The sequence below is a fragment of the Ascaphus truei genome, chromosome 3, assembly GCF_040206685.1.
Source record: "Ascaphus truei isolate aAscTru1 chromosome 3, aAscTru1.hap1, whole genome shotgun sequence".
NCBI classification, from domain to species: domain Eukaryota; kingdom Metazoa; phylum Chordata; class Amphibia; order Anura; family Ascaphidae; genus Ascaphus; species Ascaphus truei.
In genome coordinates this window covers 349,323,072-349,341,582 of record NC_134485.1, presented here as the reverse complement: position 1 = coordinate 349,341,582, position 18,511 = coordinate 349,323,072, and the positions used below count along the sequence as shown (strand labels likewise).

The 18,511-nt window shown below is 38.3% G+C and overlaps 1 protein-coding gene across 1 annotated transcript; it reads right to left on the bottom strand.

Moving 5' to 3' along the window:
• Nucleotides 1-487: 487 nt before the first annotated feature.
• Nucleotides 488-5,501, bottom strand: LOC142490063 (keratin, type II cytoskeletal 6A-like). The gene is made up of 9 exons (XM_075591856.1): nucleotides 4,955-5,501; nucleotides 4,257-4,471; nucleotides 3,692-3,752; nucleotides 3,477-3,572; nucleotides 2,895-3,059; nucleotides 2,108-2,233; nucleotides 1,546-1,766; nucleotides 1,357-1,391; nucleotides 488-1,265 (listed from the first exon to the last, which is right to left on the bottom strand). Exons 1-9 carry the CDS (start codon nucleotides 5,429-5,431, stop codon nucleotides 1,015-1,017), a joined length of 1,647 nt encoding a protein of 548 aa, XP_075447971.1. The 5' UTR covers nucleotides 5,432-5,501; the 3' UTR covers nucleotides 488-1,014.
• Nucleotides 5,502-18,511: the final 13,010 nt, after the last annotated feature.

Sequence of the window (18,511 nt, the reverse complement as noted above, 5' to 3'; positions counted from 1 at the left end):
GTAAATAACGCATGTGTAACATGCTCTATAGTCTACCCGCTTGCACACAGCTTCGGTACAGGTAGGGAGCCGGTATTGCTGTTCAGGACGTGCTGACAGGCGCATGCGTGAACTGCCGTTTGCCTATTGGGCGATATATCCTTACTCTCGAGTGTACTTAAAGTGAGTGTCCTTAAACCGGGGTATGTCTGTACAATGTATGATTTTTTTACAGGCTTTGATTCCTAGGATCAAATTGAGAACATTTTTGTGCCTTGTGCATAAGATTCTAATTAGATATGTCTTATTTTAAATGATTTATCTTATTTTTTTTAAGTGAAAACTTGAATGTGTCACTTTCCTACAGATATGATCAGCATGATATGATCAGCATACAGTATCACTGTATATTGGAAACACTATAGTTACTAATGTTGTTGTAAAACTATTTCACTTGTGAACATGTTAAACGTGCAGAGAAGGCCGTACAAGAAGACAACAAATGCTGTTTTGAGAATGATTGCAGTTTATTGAAGAATTATAAGAAAGTCAAGACTTTTTTTTATAGAAACATCAAACAAAGTTAAGCGACAGCTAAATTGCATGATCTGCTTTAGAGAAGCAGTGAACATTTCAGCCCACTTGCCAAAAACATACAAAATGAATGTATTTTCCTGCAAACATTGTATACATTATATCAGGTTGTATATCCAAATGATTTATGCAGAAATTTGCTCTTTAGTTGAACAATATCTAGATTTATTTAGCCTATTTGCTAGATGGATGGAATTGTTTGTATTGGTGACAGTTATAAATTTGTACCATCTAAAAGTGTTATCTGCCATGGTGTAGCCAAGCAAAAGAAATCCAGAAATATTGCAGTAAAATACAAAGACAAGAAGCTTGCTTGTTAACCCAACATTTTTACTGCTAATAACAGAGCACATATGTTTTATTTTTAGGACCACAGCGATGCATCCTTATGGCTGTCAAGGGGTTTGATGCTGCTGTCATGTATGTGATGGGTTTGGGAATTTAATATCTCCTGGAGCTTTGTGAGCTTTGTAAGGTTTTTGATACAATTTTAACACTTGAGCTGCTGGCACCTCCAGAGCCAAAACATGCCATGTTTCCACTGTTTGTGCTGAAGTTTCCTCCTCCCATATTGTATCCTCCGCCAATAGCTTGTCCACCATATCCAGAACCGCTTCCATAACCAGAACCACTTCCATATCCAGAACCATGGCCAGCACCACTGCTGGCTCCATAGTTCGAACTCACAACAGCTGTTAAAAACATAAAAGGATTAGATTTAATTGAAAGTTAACTGTCTGTACAAAAAAACACACATGTGACCGCTAACAAAGTTATACTTACAGATGTTTACAGCTCCCACACCATCGCCTGACAACCTGCAGCAAAGAAAAAAAATTGTTGAGTGTGGCAAATCCTTCTTTTTAATAAAGTCAATCTTTTGAATATTCATAGGTTAAGGCATATCATAGGTAACATTAATATCCATATTTTCCTTGATTTTTATGTGGTTTAGATTGGAAGGTAGCTCACCTGCTCTCCTCTCCCTCCAGCAATTTCCTGTATGTGGCAATCTCAATATCCAGAGCCAGCTTCACATTCATCAGCTCCTGGTATTCACGGAGCTGGCGAGCCATGTCCTGCTTGGCCTTGTGAAGAGCATCCTCCAGCTCAGTCAACTTTTGCTTGGCATCCTTTAGTGCCAGCTCTCCACGTTCCTCAGCCTCAGCGATAGCAGCCTGCAGTTTGGCAATCTGCATGTAAGAAAGAAGGGGTTATATTTTGTGAATGTGTTTGTTTTATAGTACCTCAACTAACATATTATACACATCATTGTAATAGACTGAATATAAAGACAGCGGAATAAAGATTCCTCAATCCTTTTAAGGTACTCTTTAAATTTTGTTTTAAATATGTGTTTGGCAACAAAATATGTCAATGCAACTTTAATATTTGTTTCCTGGCAGTTAGTCTTTTACAGTATGAAATCATTCTGAGACAATGAGCCAATGTACTAAGCTCAAGGCTGCAGGGCAAAGTATTTATGTCTGTAATTTTTTTTTTCAAATACTTAAAGCCACACTATTAAACCTACTTGTTTTTTCACATTGTCGATTTCAGAGCGCAGTCTGTTAATCATACGATTAAGCTCAGAGATCTCTGTCTTTGTATTCCTCAGATCATCACCGTGTCTCCCAGCAGAACTCTCCAGCTCCTCATACTGCAGAGAAACATAACAAAGAGTTTTACACTTCATAGTATTTGAAGGTTGAACATTCTCATTATCCCACACAGTATTCTAGAGGCTGGAAAAGGCTGCACATGCAAAAAGTGACTCAAGAGTTCCTTCATACACAAAAATTATATTTTTCGCAGACTACAATAGTATGGAGTTGCTGAATGTCCCTTAAAATTGATAGTTGAATGGTAAATTAGAAAGTATTATTGGCACACATGATGTGTGTACAGTATTTTTTATAAAAACCCAAGGAGTTCTATTAATGCTCCTGCCAGGCTGAAGGCAAAGACAATTCATGGATAGAAAAAGTTGACAAAAGACACGTGCCCAGGTTCAGTAACATTTTATAGCCCACAATTGCTTCCATTAAGTTATGTATTAATGAACCCCACTAACGGTATATAATGAAAATATATAACTTACAGTACTCCATCCCTAGTCTCGAAATCATAGACTTTAAGAATAACAGAGTTGATTTAAGAATCTTCTTGAGAGTTCATAGTGCTTATTTACCTAATGGGTTTTACTTATTTTACCATTGTTAAAAGTATCAGAAGCGTAAAGTAATTCCTCTGCTTACTTTGTGATCAATATACAATAATAGTCCTCCTTACTACATGCATTGTATTAACTCAATACTCACTTTAGATTGATACCAGGACTCAGCTTCTGCCCGGCTTTTGTTGGCGATATCCTCATACTGAGCCTTCACTTCAGCAATGATACCATCCAAGTCCAGTTCCCTGTTGTTGTCCATGGATAGTACGACTGAAGTGTCTGAGATCTGTGTTTGCATCTGGTTAAGTTCCTAAAAAATATAAAAACTCTCAGTCATCCCAAATACAACATAGCTCCTCTTTCTATATCTCATTTCAATTCCTTAACTAAGATAGTGACTTATAGAAAAGTCAAGCCTCAACCTGGACTATGTGTTCCAAATTCAATCTGTTTGTCAATAGCAAGCAGTCAAACTAGCCTCTGGCTTCATAAACAAAATTAGTCATTACGTAATTTCTAAGTTGGTTATCACTGAACTTGTACTTTTCTACCTTGTATAGGTGTGTGCACAAGTGGTACTATCCATAACAAAGATAACTAATACAACTATCCCTGTCTCTCTTGCTTTATAAATGGAACTAGGCTAGTAATAGTATGTTATATATTATATATTACATTATTTACAACTTTACTTAGAAGCATGGATTGCATATATCAGTATAATTACCGCTTCATAGAGAGCTCTTAGGAAGTTGATCTCATCTGTCAGAGAATCCACCTTGGCCTCCAGTTCCACCTTGTTCATGTATGCAGCATCCACATCCTAAAATAAAATAGCATGATACATATATACAGCATTAGATGTACAATGGCACATTGTACAAATATCACAACATTGAGAAGATGTTTAAACAGAAGAGGCTGATATGATTGATTACTCACCTTTTTAAGTATCACAAATTCATTCTCTGCAGCTGTACGCTTGTTAATTTCATCTTCGTACCTGTTGGAAAAAGAATGGCATTTGTTAAAGTCACCAAATTATAAGTACAAGTTGTTCTTTGTAAAGAGCAGCAAGTCAAAAGTATACCTAGCCGAGATGTAGACAGTACAAATTAAATATATGTAACTAATATATTCACTCTAGATTTTAATGAACCTCATAACAAATATGAAATATATGTTGGGGGTGAGGTTAAAGGTTTTATAAAGACAAAACAAATCATAATAATACAATAATTAAAAAACATCATGTATGGATAAAAAAGAGCTGTTTATTTAATTAACAAGAACATAATTAATGATTTATATGAAAGTCATTAAAGTCCACACAGAACATGTTTAATCAACTAACTCTAAAACCATCATTTACATATGGAAAGGCTGACTGTGTTGGATGAATGTTTAATTTTGTGCAAGGTTACAAAATTTTTAAGAACATTCTCTTAGCAGTGTATTTTGTAAGTTGCGTACATTATAAGTGTAACATGAACCTTTTCACACTTACTTGTGCTTGAAATCCTCTACAGCATCCTGCATTTGTCTTAGTTCTGAATCCAAACGAGACTTATCACTTCCTAGGCAGTCTAGCTGTCTGCGCAGTGAATTAATGTAGGCTTCAAAGAGGGGTTCAATGTTATTTTTAACAGTTTTTACCCCCTGCTCTTGCAAGAGGCTCCATTTAGTCTCCAGCACTTTGTTCTGTTGCTCTAGGAATCGTACCTGTAAGGCAACAGACATTAAACTATGAAAATATTCATAATGTCAACAAAGTTAATGCTGTGAAGAGGACCAATGAGACAGAGTGAAATGAGGTGTCCTACAGCAAAGCGATATATATATATATATACATATATATATATATATATATATATATATATATATACACACACACACTCTTACATCACTAACATTCAAGGACCATTTAACACCTTAAGTCATAAATCGCATACTGCACAGGGGGGAGGGATAGGCTTCAGTCAGACATATTCCACTGTTTTTAAGTAAAACCCTTTTTTTGCTTTATCCATTTTAACACCAATGGAAGAAGAGATCAGTGTGTCTCGAAAGCTTGCACAAAAAAAAGTATTTAATTAGCCACAGAATTGTATTGTATTGTATTGGGAATTACAAACCTTCTTGAGCTTTCTGAATATATATATTTGATATTTGTATTCAGTGAACTAAACAATTGCATGTTCTTACCTTGTCAATGAAGGAGGCAAATTTGTTGTTGAGGGTCTTAATTTGTTCTCTTTCTTCTTTACGTACTTTCTGAATTGATGGGTCAATTTCCAGGTTGAGAGGAGCTAAAAGGCTCTGATTGATAGTAACTTCTTGAATGCCACCAGGTGGGCACACTGGAAACCCAGCACCACCAGCATATCCAATACCACCACCAAATCCAGAACTTACTCCTCCACCAATACCATACCCAGTACTAGATCCATAACGGGACTGGGAACCTCCACCGATGGAAATTCTTTTATTTCCTCCCAAATTGTGGAGACTTCTGCTTCCAAAGCCAGCTTGGCTAACACGGCCACCACCTCCGCTGCCAGAGCGAGTTACAGAGGATGAGCTGAAGCTGCATCGGTTTGCCCCTTGTGTGACAGCAGAAGCAGCACTGAAGCCTTTCTTGCTTCCTCCAACGGAGTATGTTGTTTGGCGAGACATAGACATGGTCCTTCTGGAGCTGCAAAGATTTGATGCTGATGCTGAGCAGGGAGCAAAGGCAGAATGAATCTCTCAGAGATGGAACTCCCCCTTTTATCTGTCTTGGTATGTGGGTTTGGTCGCAGGGAAGTGTATGTATCATCTTACCTAAACAATGGGTTTGACATGCCTTCCAGCAATCTTAACATTGAGCTCATCGGATTAAACACACCTCTAAATGTCTGAGGTACAAAAAAAGGCAATTTCAGGCATTTTAGCAGAAACCTCTTGCCCTTTCTAGCCTCTGTTCTGTGTAAAGCTGACTGCTCCCCTTATGCTATTCACTGTGTTAGTTTTGATTCCCCTAGCAATTGTTTGATAGGTGAAACTACTTGTTGGTATATTGTACCTAAAAGTGACTTATCGACCATCAATAGAAACTCATTCATTTTGTCAAATCTGATGCGATATACTGTGTGTATATATATATATACATCATTAAGTGTACTTTTTTACGCGATGGGGCGTTCGCTCTCACTTCTTTTCTTCATATATATTAATATATACAGTATATATATTTTTTTTATATATATATATATATATATACTGTAAATATATACAGTATATGTATGTGTATGTTTGTGTGTTTGAGAGAGTGAGAGAGAAACAGAGAGAGTCAGAGAAAAAGAGAATTCAATTACCTTTTTAAGGTGCAACTTTTCTGTGTTATTTGACAGAGAATATTTTCTTATACAGTAGGGACATGTATGATGTTGGAACACACATAGATATATTTACATGTGTATGCATATGTAGATAGATCTATAGATAAATAGCAGATAAATACTATATATAGATAGATTTACGTATACACAAATATTTATTCTGAACAAAATGGTATTATAAGCTCATAGTTTAGGGCCTGTTTGATACTGCGTGTTCACACAATTTGTATAACATTTTAAGCAATCAAAGTAATCATATACTGGGTAGGTGTAATGAAATCTTATAATCCTAATTTTCGATAGTTCATTGTACCCCCTGGCCTGCAGTCACCTGGTCCTGAGAAGGTGATTCACTATCCTCTGTTACTGGTTAACACACCCGATCCGACTTTAACTGTCATTGACTTTAATGACAGTTAACACCGGTTTGCACGCATTAACCCCCAACAGAGTTTACTCAATAAACCCCTAAATGGGTACAAAATTAACATCTGGGGCTGAATACAAGTGAATTAGTATTTCAAAAAGCCTTTACCCATTTACACTTTTAGAAGCTGTATAAAGAAAAAAAAATCCATACACAGAAGTCTGCATTGAAATAATGTTTTTTTTTCTTTTGTGAAAGGTTTTCACAATAGCTAGACCCCCCACCCTGGGAGGGGTTCATGTAGTCATCTTTATGTCAGGTTAGAACTTCAGTTTACATGCATGTATGAAATTGCAGGTAGTGACTAAGGGTAGTAACAATGTCACCTCGCAAACTTGTGGTTACAATTTTTTTTTTTTTCCTACAGACAAGCAAGGATTGTTGCTAAATCTCAACTCTGTACATTTTCAGTTACATTTTACAAAATTGAAGCCAATCTAAGTAGGGAATTGAAAGATGGTCGGTGTTTAATCCACACGCTGAAATATTCCTCCTACTTTTGCAATCAAACTATAGTTATTTCACAGATGTTAAATATGAGCAGATTGGACCAAAGATCAGCTTCTTTTTTAAACGAAGTCAAAGGCATTAGGAGACCTAGAAATGAAAATACAAGATAATCTAATAGAAACTTAGAAAAGGGGTGCTTATCAATTATTATAGTTATAGGTTTCAGGACCACAAAGATTCCTCCAACTATTACTGCAAGTGAAAAATACCAAGAGGATGTTAAAATAAAGCCTACATGTATAAAAAATGTTTGTCAATTATTTACCATTCTGTAGTTTACACACCTGCCTCAAGAGCTGATAAAGTAACAATACAAGTAGATCCCAGCACTCAATGAGAGAATAGTCAAAATAAGAAATGTAATGAAGAAATAAAAAATAATCACATACAGACACTGATGCAACATGATAGCCAAAATAAGGGGGCAGGCAATGGCTCAAGATGTGAGAAAGGCACCTAAGGGGAAAAATACATGAATAGGGTGTCAAGGGGTATGGGAAGGAAGGGAGAGGGAAAACAGGAGAATGGGAGGGGTGTTAGCAAAGGGAGAATAAAGGCAAACGAGGGGAGCAACGTTTCGGAGATGGACCCCTTCTTCTGGCCCGTTCCCAGTGATCTTAGACCATAGGTACTTCCCTCACCTTTTATCCTGCCCTTCTAAAAACAAGAAATAGGGAGAAAATGACAGAGCACAAAAAAAAGTATCCCAAAAATAAAGAGGAAAGTGCGTTATCCATAAAAAATATAATGTATTGGTCATTGTGGAAAAAAGTAGCAAGGAGTTGCCCTACCAACATTTCACGCTTCCAAGAGCGCTTTGTGAAGGTATACATATATATCATCATTAGCATATTTATAGGTCAAAGATAAAATAACTCACCAATTGGAAGCCATAGCTGGAGTCCTCCCTAATGAGTGTAGATTAACATCTGGTGTATCTTAATGATTCGTGCGTGCACCCGCGCCATAGGCGCAAGCCCCGTCCCAAACACCCAATCCAAAGTAATAGTAGGCAAAAAAGCCTAAGTGGTTCGTGCTTGCATGGTACCAAACTATGGCCAAGCCTGCTATAATCTCAGTGGAAGGTGCCCATAGAGAGGGGGAGCGACCACAGCGCGTGCGCACCCACGCATAAAACAGACGGGTTGGACGTCATGGTGATGCGCGCACATCCCAACCCCTCAGCTTGAGTCCCGCCCTTGTGCTCCATTGTACAATTTGATTGGTATAGCACTGGGGAGAACACGTTTGCGCAATGACTACCCCAGAAGTAAACAAAACACAGAACGATGGAGCCCAGAGCAGGAGAACAGCATGACATGCAGAGATGGACACGCACCACGCACCACGGCAGAGTCTACAATGTGCACATACATGTGAAAACTTACTCAGAGAAAATAACTAAACTTTATTACCAAATATATAATGACAAAACAAATTAATTAAAGAAAACAATCCAATCATGTCAGTTTGACACATACTCTAATAAGAATGGTTTGTATAAAGATCTAACTGTACATATGTACATACAAGGAACAAAAAGTGTTTGAGGGGACTGCCGCTTGCTGGAGAAAAAAGTTCGGGAACTCACCAGTGTAGATATTTGACAAAGCTCCATAGTGAAACGCGTGGGAGGAGGAGTTCTGTCTCTATTTTATGTAGTTTAATAAAGACCTTTTAATCTCTACACTGGTGAGTTCCTGAACATTTTTCTCCAGCTATACCACGGATCGACGGACGCCACCGGATCACCCATTGCAGTGGGAGGAGCAGATCAGTGGTGACGAGTAGAGAGCGCACGGCTCCACTCCACAGTCAAACGGAAAGGAGACGGGGTAAGGATAAGCTATACAAGGGGTTACACAGCCAGGTGGGAACTTCTCACCTCTCTATACGTACCCCGCTTCAGTTATTCCTTGCATAACCCCATTATGTGGTCTCCCCCCTCCCTGCTACTTACCTGATATACCGGACATTGCTATTATTATTATTACAATGCAAGTTGCTACCACTCTGCTTCAGTAGCTGATATTCGGCTTCCTTCACTTCATATGTACATACACACCTATGGGACTGTGGATCAAGTTTCACTGAAGATAAATTGATAATAATAAAAAATATATACAGTATATTCACAAAAATATATATATATGAATAACATTGCATATATAAACAGATAAGAGTCACGTATTTTGATATTTATATACTATATATGTGTGTTTGGTATTTCTGACTAGTCTTTAATAAATTTTATTTTAGATTCTATATATTATTTACTCACGCGCAATTATTTTTTGTTTGATGGCACTTTCTATCTCCAAACACATGGAACGGCTATGGGCACCAGCTTTGCACCATCGTGTGCCAACTTATTCCTGGGATGGTGGGTGTCGTTCCACGTGTTTGGAGATAGAAATCCATTTAGAGATCACATTATATTTTACAAACGTTATATAGATAATCTTATTTTTGTTTGGAGAGGTGGAGCACAGTCACTTTTATTATTCATTAATCACATTAATGATAATAATTTGAACTTACACTTTACACATAATTTTGATTATCCCCATATTCATTATCAAGATTTGTATTTATTTATTGATCAGCACAAATCTATACAAAGTGATATTTTCAGAAAAACTAACTCTCGTAACACATTCCTGAGAGCTGACAGCTGCCACCCCAGGTCATTAATAAGAGGAATCGCCAAGGGACAATTTATACGAATCAAACGCAATTGTTCAACACATGACGATTTTGAGAAACAGTCACGAGACCTCTCTGAGAGGTTTCTCAATAGAGGTTATAATAGAGCAGATCTTGAAAAGGCCTATGAGGAAGTGACTTCAATGGATAGGTCTACTCTACTCGGGATACTTTTTGTTGAGCTATATAATTTTTTTCCTGTTTCTTGCATCCTGCTTCATCCTGATGGAGGCACACTAAGAACCCTTGGAATCCGGATACACATGGATGCTGCAGCATACAAGTGAGTCTTTGCTTGCTACAGTACATGTTTTCCTGTTGTGAACTTAAGGACATTTGGTACAATCTGGGGTGAATCAATTGTTATGGTCTCTGGAAAAATTGTGTATATATTCTCACTTATGATTGGTGGGTTTACCATCCAGGACTTTTCACCCAGAACCTGTCTTCAATCAAAGTTATATCACCAAGGGGTCGCTTTATAAGTATCCATTCGTATGCATATGGCTCTGTATTTTGTTTTTAGCGTTACACATCCATAGTTATCTCCTAAAAAAAACTGATAAAAAATTGCAACCACAAAGCCTGTATGAAAATAAGCTCATACGCACCCAATAGGGTACAGGTATTTGCCAGAGCACATACAGAAATGCAGTGAGAGCAGTAAGCACACAGCCGAGATTTCCACTGGGGAATCAATTAAAGCAGTCCAGACACTAATTCCTTAGTCTAGTAGCACAATAATGCAAAAAAAGGCAATATGAACGATTAAGGCACTGGCAATCTCAAGCGCACGCTTTGACTATCTCTCTCTCTCTCTCTCTCTCTCTCTCTCTCTCTCTCTCTCTCTCTCTCTCTCTACCTATCTATCTATCTATCTATCTGACACTCGGTCGGTCTGTCTGTCTGTCTGTCTGTCTATTTATCTATTTATCTATCGCATATATATATATATAGCTATCTTCAGTTTTCAATCTATCTAACTATTTATCTGCATCTGTCTTTCTGCATATGTCTATATATCTGCATCTGTCTCTCTTTCTTTCTTGCTCTCTCTCACATCAAATCAAATAAGCTTTATTGGCATGACAAAAGAACAATTTAGTATTGCCAAAGCGTGAATAATAGGGGTGTGGTACAATGATTACACAGTACATGAATAATAGGGGTTAGGGTATAATGGTTACACAGTAGATGAATTATAGGGTGTAGAGTTTAATGATTGCACGGTACATTGGTAACAGTTACACACAGAGATGTTGGGGTTAGTGTAGTGGGAGTCTCTCAGCCTGTGGCAGGTGCTGATATAGTAGGCAGCCAGTTCTGCTGTGATTTCATCTTCTCCCAGGAAGATCGCTATTTTTTTTGTTCTCTTCTATATTATTAAAGTTCTGGATAAGAGCTGTAAGTTTCTCCAGGTGGGCACTCCTCACTTCAGCATATTGTGTGCAATGCAGCAGGAAGTGTGTTTCATCTTCTACCTCTCCTAGCTCACATCGCTGACACAGTCTCATCTCCCAGGGCTTCCAGTTCTTTGTGTCGGTCTGTTTCTATTTCCAGGCTGTGGGCACTCATTCTCTACTGGCCCAAGGTCTGTCTCTGCTTTGGGTCTTCTACCTTCAGTAGGTTCAGTAGGTTGCCAGAGTGTATTCTCTCTGTAGCTGTGGTAAGACTCCAGCTTCTTTGAGCGCTGGGTATCATTTTCCCAAATAGTCACGTACTGCTTCTTCATTTCGCTGGCAATTGAGTTGTTTTGTTTTTCAGAAGGTTGTTGATCTGTGTGGGGTTTTGTTCATGGAGTGAGAGGACAAGTTGTTTGATGGCACAGGGTTTAGTGAGGAGGTCCTGGTTTTGTATTGCTCTGTAGCAGTAAGACTGTAGATGGCTGTTGTTTAGGTGGGCCCAGAATGCCAGTGCTCTCTTGTGTACAGTGAACAGATCTCTATGCTCTCTATCTCAATGTCTTGTATAGTGTGTACACAGAGCGAGCCCTCCTCTTATGTGCTGGTGTAATGTTTTTTCTTTTGTTTGTTTTAAATGCATAGATTTGCGGATAATCAAAAAATGGGGACTGGGGAGTCTAAAACAATTAACGTGGGGCAGCATTTTCTCTGTGAAATAATAGCAAGTATAGTTTGTATAGCAAAACTAGACAATTTTGCTCACTTTTTTAGCCCTAAAAAGTTATTTTGAAATATTTGCGAATATCTAATTTTTTCAAAATCTGCAAAGTGAATTCGCCCATTTCCACTCAAAACTCTGGCAGCTACCAACGTGCAGACGCTAATCTTTATTGAAATAATCATACCATCATAATTCTGTACACATTTGAAAACAAGATTACAGTAAAATCTGGAACAATAAAATTGGTCACTAATGTGTGCAAGCTAAAACATGTCAGAGAAATGCCCAAATTTATTTGCTTGTCCTTGTTTATCGTACCACTTTCTACTGAATATATTAGGTAGTTGATTGAGATCTTGCAACATTCACGTCACATAATAATTGTACAGCTTGAAAACCCCTGGCAAAGTGCTGAAATTATGCTAAGCCTTTGAAAAACACACATTATGTAGGTTGCCACATCTTTTGCTTGGTACCACTTTGAAGCATTTCAGAAATACGCTTTCCTATAAGAGGGTCTTTTCACATAGCCACAACAGCTCTAATGGAGGTGAATGGGCTTAACATGTACCATACAGCTACGGAAGCTATTAACAATGGGTGGGGGAAGGATGTAGGAGGAGAGGTGGAGGAGGGCAGGAGGGGCTGAGGAGGAGGGCAGGAGGAGGAGAAGACTGGGTGGAGAGGGAGGAGGAGGAGGGTGGAGAGGGAGGAGGAGGAGGGTGGGGAGGGAGGAGGATAGTGGGGGGAGTAGGAGAGGTGGAGAATTAGAACAAACAAACTCTGCTACTCTGGGCATCAGCTCTACCAGTGTGAGCTAAACTAGCTGATGGCTAGCACTACTGTCACAGCATGATTTTGAAGTCTACTTCTCACTGAGTGCTTTATTTGATGTACTTCACCTTGATTTCACTTGTGTTTGTCAGAAAACATGTGTTTTATTTAATTGTTAACAAAACACAAAAACCCAGCAAGCTCTTTTTGGGAACCCATGAGCCCCCACAAAATATACATATGTATATAAGTGTCAAAAAGGAGTGCTGTCATAAAGGCACATGTATACAACAGTAGTAAGACTTGTGAACGGGTGTCTGCCTTGTCGTGGCTCGCAAGCTTACAACGCTTTGGCCATAGGGTTAAACTAAATGACCCCTTTTCAAGAGAATATATAAGTATTTTACTGTGTATTTCTGTCGTGTTGGATGTAGCGTTGGGCTTCTCTGTCATCTTTTATTTAATTGTACCTGACCTCAGTAACTCATTGTTCTCAGTACATATTACTCTGCCTCCACTTCTTCTTTGTCTTCTTCAGTTACATGGATTGAATCCTAGTTTCAATTCTTAAAAATTCGACCACGGATTGTGAATCCGTTCTGCAGATATGTTAAAATCCAAAATCAGCAGGATGGATTTTCAGTGATAGAAAAAGAATCTGAGCGTAATGGATTTAATGGTGTATCAGAATGTACAGTCTCCATCATTAATTTTTAGCACCCAATCTGTAGACGGATTTTGGTGTGAGGATTGGATTTGGTCTAAAAAAAAAATCCAGTTTCAGACCAGTCCACCCATCTCTAGGTAAGAATTGGATAATGCCAGCTTCCTAATATTTGTTTTATGTACTTTACCTGATTGTTTCAGTGGGAGACTGTAAGACCTAACATTATTTGAATGACTAAAATCAGTATTGTTCCCAACTCACACTCCCATTTTTCCAATTGTTGCATTTCTGTGTTGTAAGACGGATTAGTCATTGACAGTGAGAGTATTGATAGAAATAATATTTTCACATAAATGTGGTTGGGCAATTTATCATTTAGTTAATGCTGGGCATGGCCAGGATTTTTTTTGCCTGTGGGAAGAATACTGTATGTTCACATTTTCCTATCAATTAAGCATAAGCAGATAGAATTATCTGTAAAAGACAAATGAAAAGCAGGACTGATAGAAATTGAATCCTGACAAATGCAAGAGGCAGCATCAGAGCATCATCAATTCATTCGTTATGTGTACATAGGTAAGCCAATGAAAGAGATTGATAGCAGTTATACTCATTACAGTATTTATATAACCGTGCATATAGAGGCCAAGAGTAAAGGAAGCCCTGACCAAATTAGGGGAAGGGAGCATGACCTTTGGCCTGCGTGACTATACAGTGATGCAAGGGGGGGAGGAGGCTTAGGGAGGGCTAGGTTATTAAAGGGTCTTTCACCCCATGATCTACCTCTCTCATCCTCTGACCACCTCCCCAAAAGTGATAAGGTTATGTTTTTTGTTTATTGTTATGATGGTATATGAACATGTTATATTTGTATTCTTAAAAATATGAAAGAGAGATGAAAGGGGGTATGGTTAAAGGTGTTGGTGATGTTATTACATTTGTCACAGCTGGAAGGGTGCAGACTGGTCAGTTTTGCCCAGGTGGTTAATGTTGAGAAATGGGGCGGGTGCAAAGGATGCACTCCTAGATCAGGGCCAGGTATGGCGGGTCTAGGAGTGTACTCCTACGAGGGACCCCAGGTGTTACAAACCAGGAGTGCTCACTGGGTCATGTACGGGCGATGAACAAAATCAGGTTCACTGGGTGAGGCTACATGTTGACCAGGTCCAGGAGTGTGGGTGTTTATGTTTAATAAAAGTCTGTGGTCAATATTTACCTAACCAAGGTGTCTGCATTTATTTGGTTGAACCAGTAAATTCAATTGGCAAGATTCAAGGGTCAAGAGAAGATGATAGTTTCTTATACATCTGACAACTGGGATGAGAAGCACCAGGTAATTTATAGTAATTGATCAACCTGAAATTGATTACCAATTGTCTATCTATGATGCAACAGGACAGACAAAATGCCTGGGCTGGAATTGCTACTCCCCCACAAAGCAAATACCGGGTTTTGACTTCCAAATTGATGTTTTAACCTCATAACACACAATATTGCTTGGTTATTATGTCACTTTTTAATTGCTGAAGTGTCGTTCACATTCAGAACATTGCAAAATTATATTGCTACAAAAATGACTCATTGTTGTAGAAGTGAAAAAGATTGACATATAAATTAGGCATATTAAAATGTACTGTAACGCTTGTCCTTAACGTGAAAAATCAAATATGTTTTTTTAATAAATTCGTTTTGTAGTATTAAATAATATTGTCTGCATTTATTTAAACGGCCTGTTGCCATTTTTTACGATTTTTTTTTAAATGTACTGTTCACCCTTTGGTTGCTACAGCAACCATTTAGAAAATAATATCTGCGGCCATTTCGATAGGCACACAATCAGGATTTTACAGATTTATAACAGGAGCACCAAACAATTGCAAACTTAGGTAAGAAGGTAGATTTAAACATTGTAACATGGTTTACATATAAAAATAAGAAGGAAAAAAAAGAAAAGAAAAAGGGGGGGGTGTAGTATTTCTGCTTTAAGAGCTCACATGTGTTTGTGTGATATATGTATTTTCCCTTCTATATTTCTTTACAATGTACAATTTTCAAATACTCCCATTGTAGAGTTACAAGTGTAAGACATAGCAGCTTAATCTGACATTTTTAATTAATTGTCTTTCTCCTACTGTACATGTATGTGCAAAACTATCTAGCTTAAGAACAAAATAGTCAAGTATAATGTTTGTTTATTTATTTATTTATTTTTCTAAAATAAAGAAATACAAAATGCAAATAAAAGCATTGTGGCCATCACTCTGAAAGTTGACATGCTACTGGATACTGATCCCTATGATCATAATTGTATAAGTACGTGAGAAATGTCCTTTCAATGCTGTCTCCAAATTAGTTAGATTTTCTGAGAACCAACAAGATCTGACGGATCTGCAAACTAGTAAAGCAACATCTCAACATATATTAACTGAGATTATGATGACATTGTTTTCATAAGACCCAGTGTTAAGGCTGGAATGCTATACCATAATACATGTATGTATCACAGCATGTCATGCTAAAACAGCCAAATTCAATGCCTGCTTTATGACTGTAAAAATCATTTTCGTAAAGGTTTAATCCAGTGCAGCTGACTAAGAAACGACATTTTATAAAATAATATATCTATGTACAGTTATTGCTGCCTTAAACAAATGAAACTATGCTGAAAGCAAAAATGTGACCGCTGTTGTTTGTTTTGAAACACACATTCTTTTTCATTGGGGCCCTGAATGTAGACGTGCTTGTCAGGCAAGTATCCTTATTCCTCCCTGTGCTTATCAGACAGCCAGTAAAGGTGAGGGAGGTTGATTGAAGGGGGTTGACCTGTGCAGACTTTTGTTGAACACGCTGGAGTGGCTAAAGAAAATCAGACCCCTCCCAGTTTACCATGTTTACAAAGTAAATTTAAAACATTATTTAAGAATACTAATTGGTATCACATTTTGGTTAAAAAAAAAAAAAAAGTGTAAATCACACAGATTTAACACATTACACATGTCCCCTCCATTAGTAACCCTTTCTAATTATTATCATGCTAAATGCTTCTTTGTACATTGATTTCAACTTTAGATACTGTACATTATTTTTACTGTTTTTAGGCTACACACTTTGGAGAATACTTTAATGCTGCTACAGTACCTCTGTGTACGTTTGCACAACTGTAAAACAATACTGTATTTATAGTAGCTTGTTTTATCTAAGCAAAGCGTCTCAGCAATTTTGTATTTATTTTTTTCTTGCATGACTTTGCGGCCCTAATGTTTCTGCAAGAAAAGCATGTGTTTTTGTTTATTGGGCAATTACATTCCTTTTTATTTTACTAATATGTTTTTGCCATTTCAATTATTTTCATATTAGATTTAACTGAAGAAGACTTTGTGCGGTCTCATGTAAAATAATACCCATGAACAACTCTCATGTAGATGCCCCCAAAGGTGGGCTGTGACAACAAAGGTAGACGGGGCTATGTGTATGTGGTGTGTGTGCTGTGTGTGATGTGAGTGTGTGCAGTGTGCTTTGAGTGTGTGCAGTGTGCAGGGTGCTGTGAGTGTTTGCAGTGTGTTGTGAGTGTGTGCACTGTGCTGTCAGTGTGTGCAGTGTGCAGTGAGTGTATGCAGTGTGCTGTGAGAGTGTGCTGTGTGCTGGTGCTGTGAGTGTGTGCAGGGTGCAGTGAGTGTGTGCAGTGTGTTGTGAGTGTGTGCAGTGTGATGTGAGTGTGTGCAGTGTGCAGTGAGTGTGTGCAGTATGCAGTGTGCTGTGAGTGAGCACACTACACACACTCACAGCACCCTGCACACACTCACAGCACACAGCACCAGCACACAGCACACTCTCACAGCACACTGCATAAACTCACAGCACACTGCATACACTCACTGCACACTGCACACACTGACAGCACACTGCTCAAATGAGCAAATGTCAGCGAGCCAACCTCACACTGATGATACCCATCAAGGTTGAAACATGTCTGTGAGTGGGTTAAGTGACTTTGCATCTCCCAAGTCCTTGCTTAAAAGCTGTGTTTAAAGCAGCATGCATTGACTAAGGGTTGCTCATGTAATGTGAGCATGAGATAAAAGGTGGCACTGTGTGCTCATTTGCATGTCATTTCCCAGAATCCCTTGCTGCAGTGGAAGTGCTGTTTGCTGGGTGATAATGGTGAAAGACAGGGTTGCAGACCTGTCTAAGACATGCAAATGAATATACAGGAATATTTACAGTTGCTATATATATATATATATATATATATATATATATATATATATATATATATATATATATATATATATATATATATATATATATATATATATATAACAAATTGGGCAGCCGGCACTCCCAATACCATAAACAGTTTGCGGTGCATGTCCTATACCAATAGTAAGAGAAAAGTAATCCACTCCAGCAGAAGCAGACGCAAGACAGCACTCAAAGGTAAGTAAGAAAACTTGTATTCAAAAATAAACATAGCACAAACATGACCAATGTTTCGGTCCTCGTGGAACCTTCCTCAGGGAGGAGAGATGTCAATTTGATTTTTATGAATATCCTTGAAAAATCTTGTCAAACACCTATTGGTTATGCAGCACATTACTCATCAAGATCTAAAAATGATGACAGCCAAAAATATAGATTTTGGGTCATATACTATTGGCAAAATTAACGGTTCAGCTACAACAGGATCCACAACCCTCACTTATTTTAGAGCCGAAACAGCGTTCCAACATTTCTACATCCCTTTCTTTCCACCTCCCCTACCTCCATGCTCCTAGGGTCTACATGTGTCTGTCAGAGCCATGATGGAAAGGACCAGTCCCCCGCTGGCCTAACTCGGAAGTTAGGCCCAACCAGAAGTCGGGCCCAACTTCCTCAATCGCTGCCTGGGTGGGGTCCCGGGCTGAGCACTGCTCCACAGCCCTTGTTTTAACCTGTACCTGGGCCCAAAATCCTCTAGTTTTGCCCCTGGCACAGACTCGTCATCAATTGCTAATTTCAAACACTTTGCAGCTTTAGGTTGAAGATGGCAGCAAATAGGTTGAGCAAGATACAATGGGAAACTCCCTTTTGGAATTTCTTATCACCACTCTTCCTTCACTGAATAAATCTCCTTGCTTAGCAGGGTGTATAGACGCATTTTATTTTCTGCATGTGAAAAAAAATAACATGACACA

Coding starts and splice junctions, on each gene's coding strand:
- LOC142490063 (XM_075591856.1), bottom strand. CDS start 5,431: ATGTCTATGTCTCGCCAAACAACATACTCCGTTGGAGGAAGCAAGAAA. Junction 2,234..2,894: donor AGTCCTGGTATCAATCTAAA/GTGAGTATTGAG, acceptor GTTTCTCTGCAG/TATGAGGAGCTGGAGAGTTC. Junction 1,266..1,356: donor TGTGGGAGCTGTAAACATCT/GTAAGTATAACT, acceptor TGTTTTTAACAG/CTGTTGTGAGTTCGAACTAT.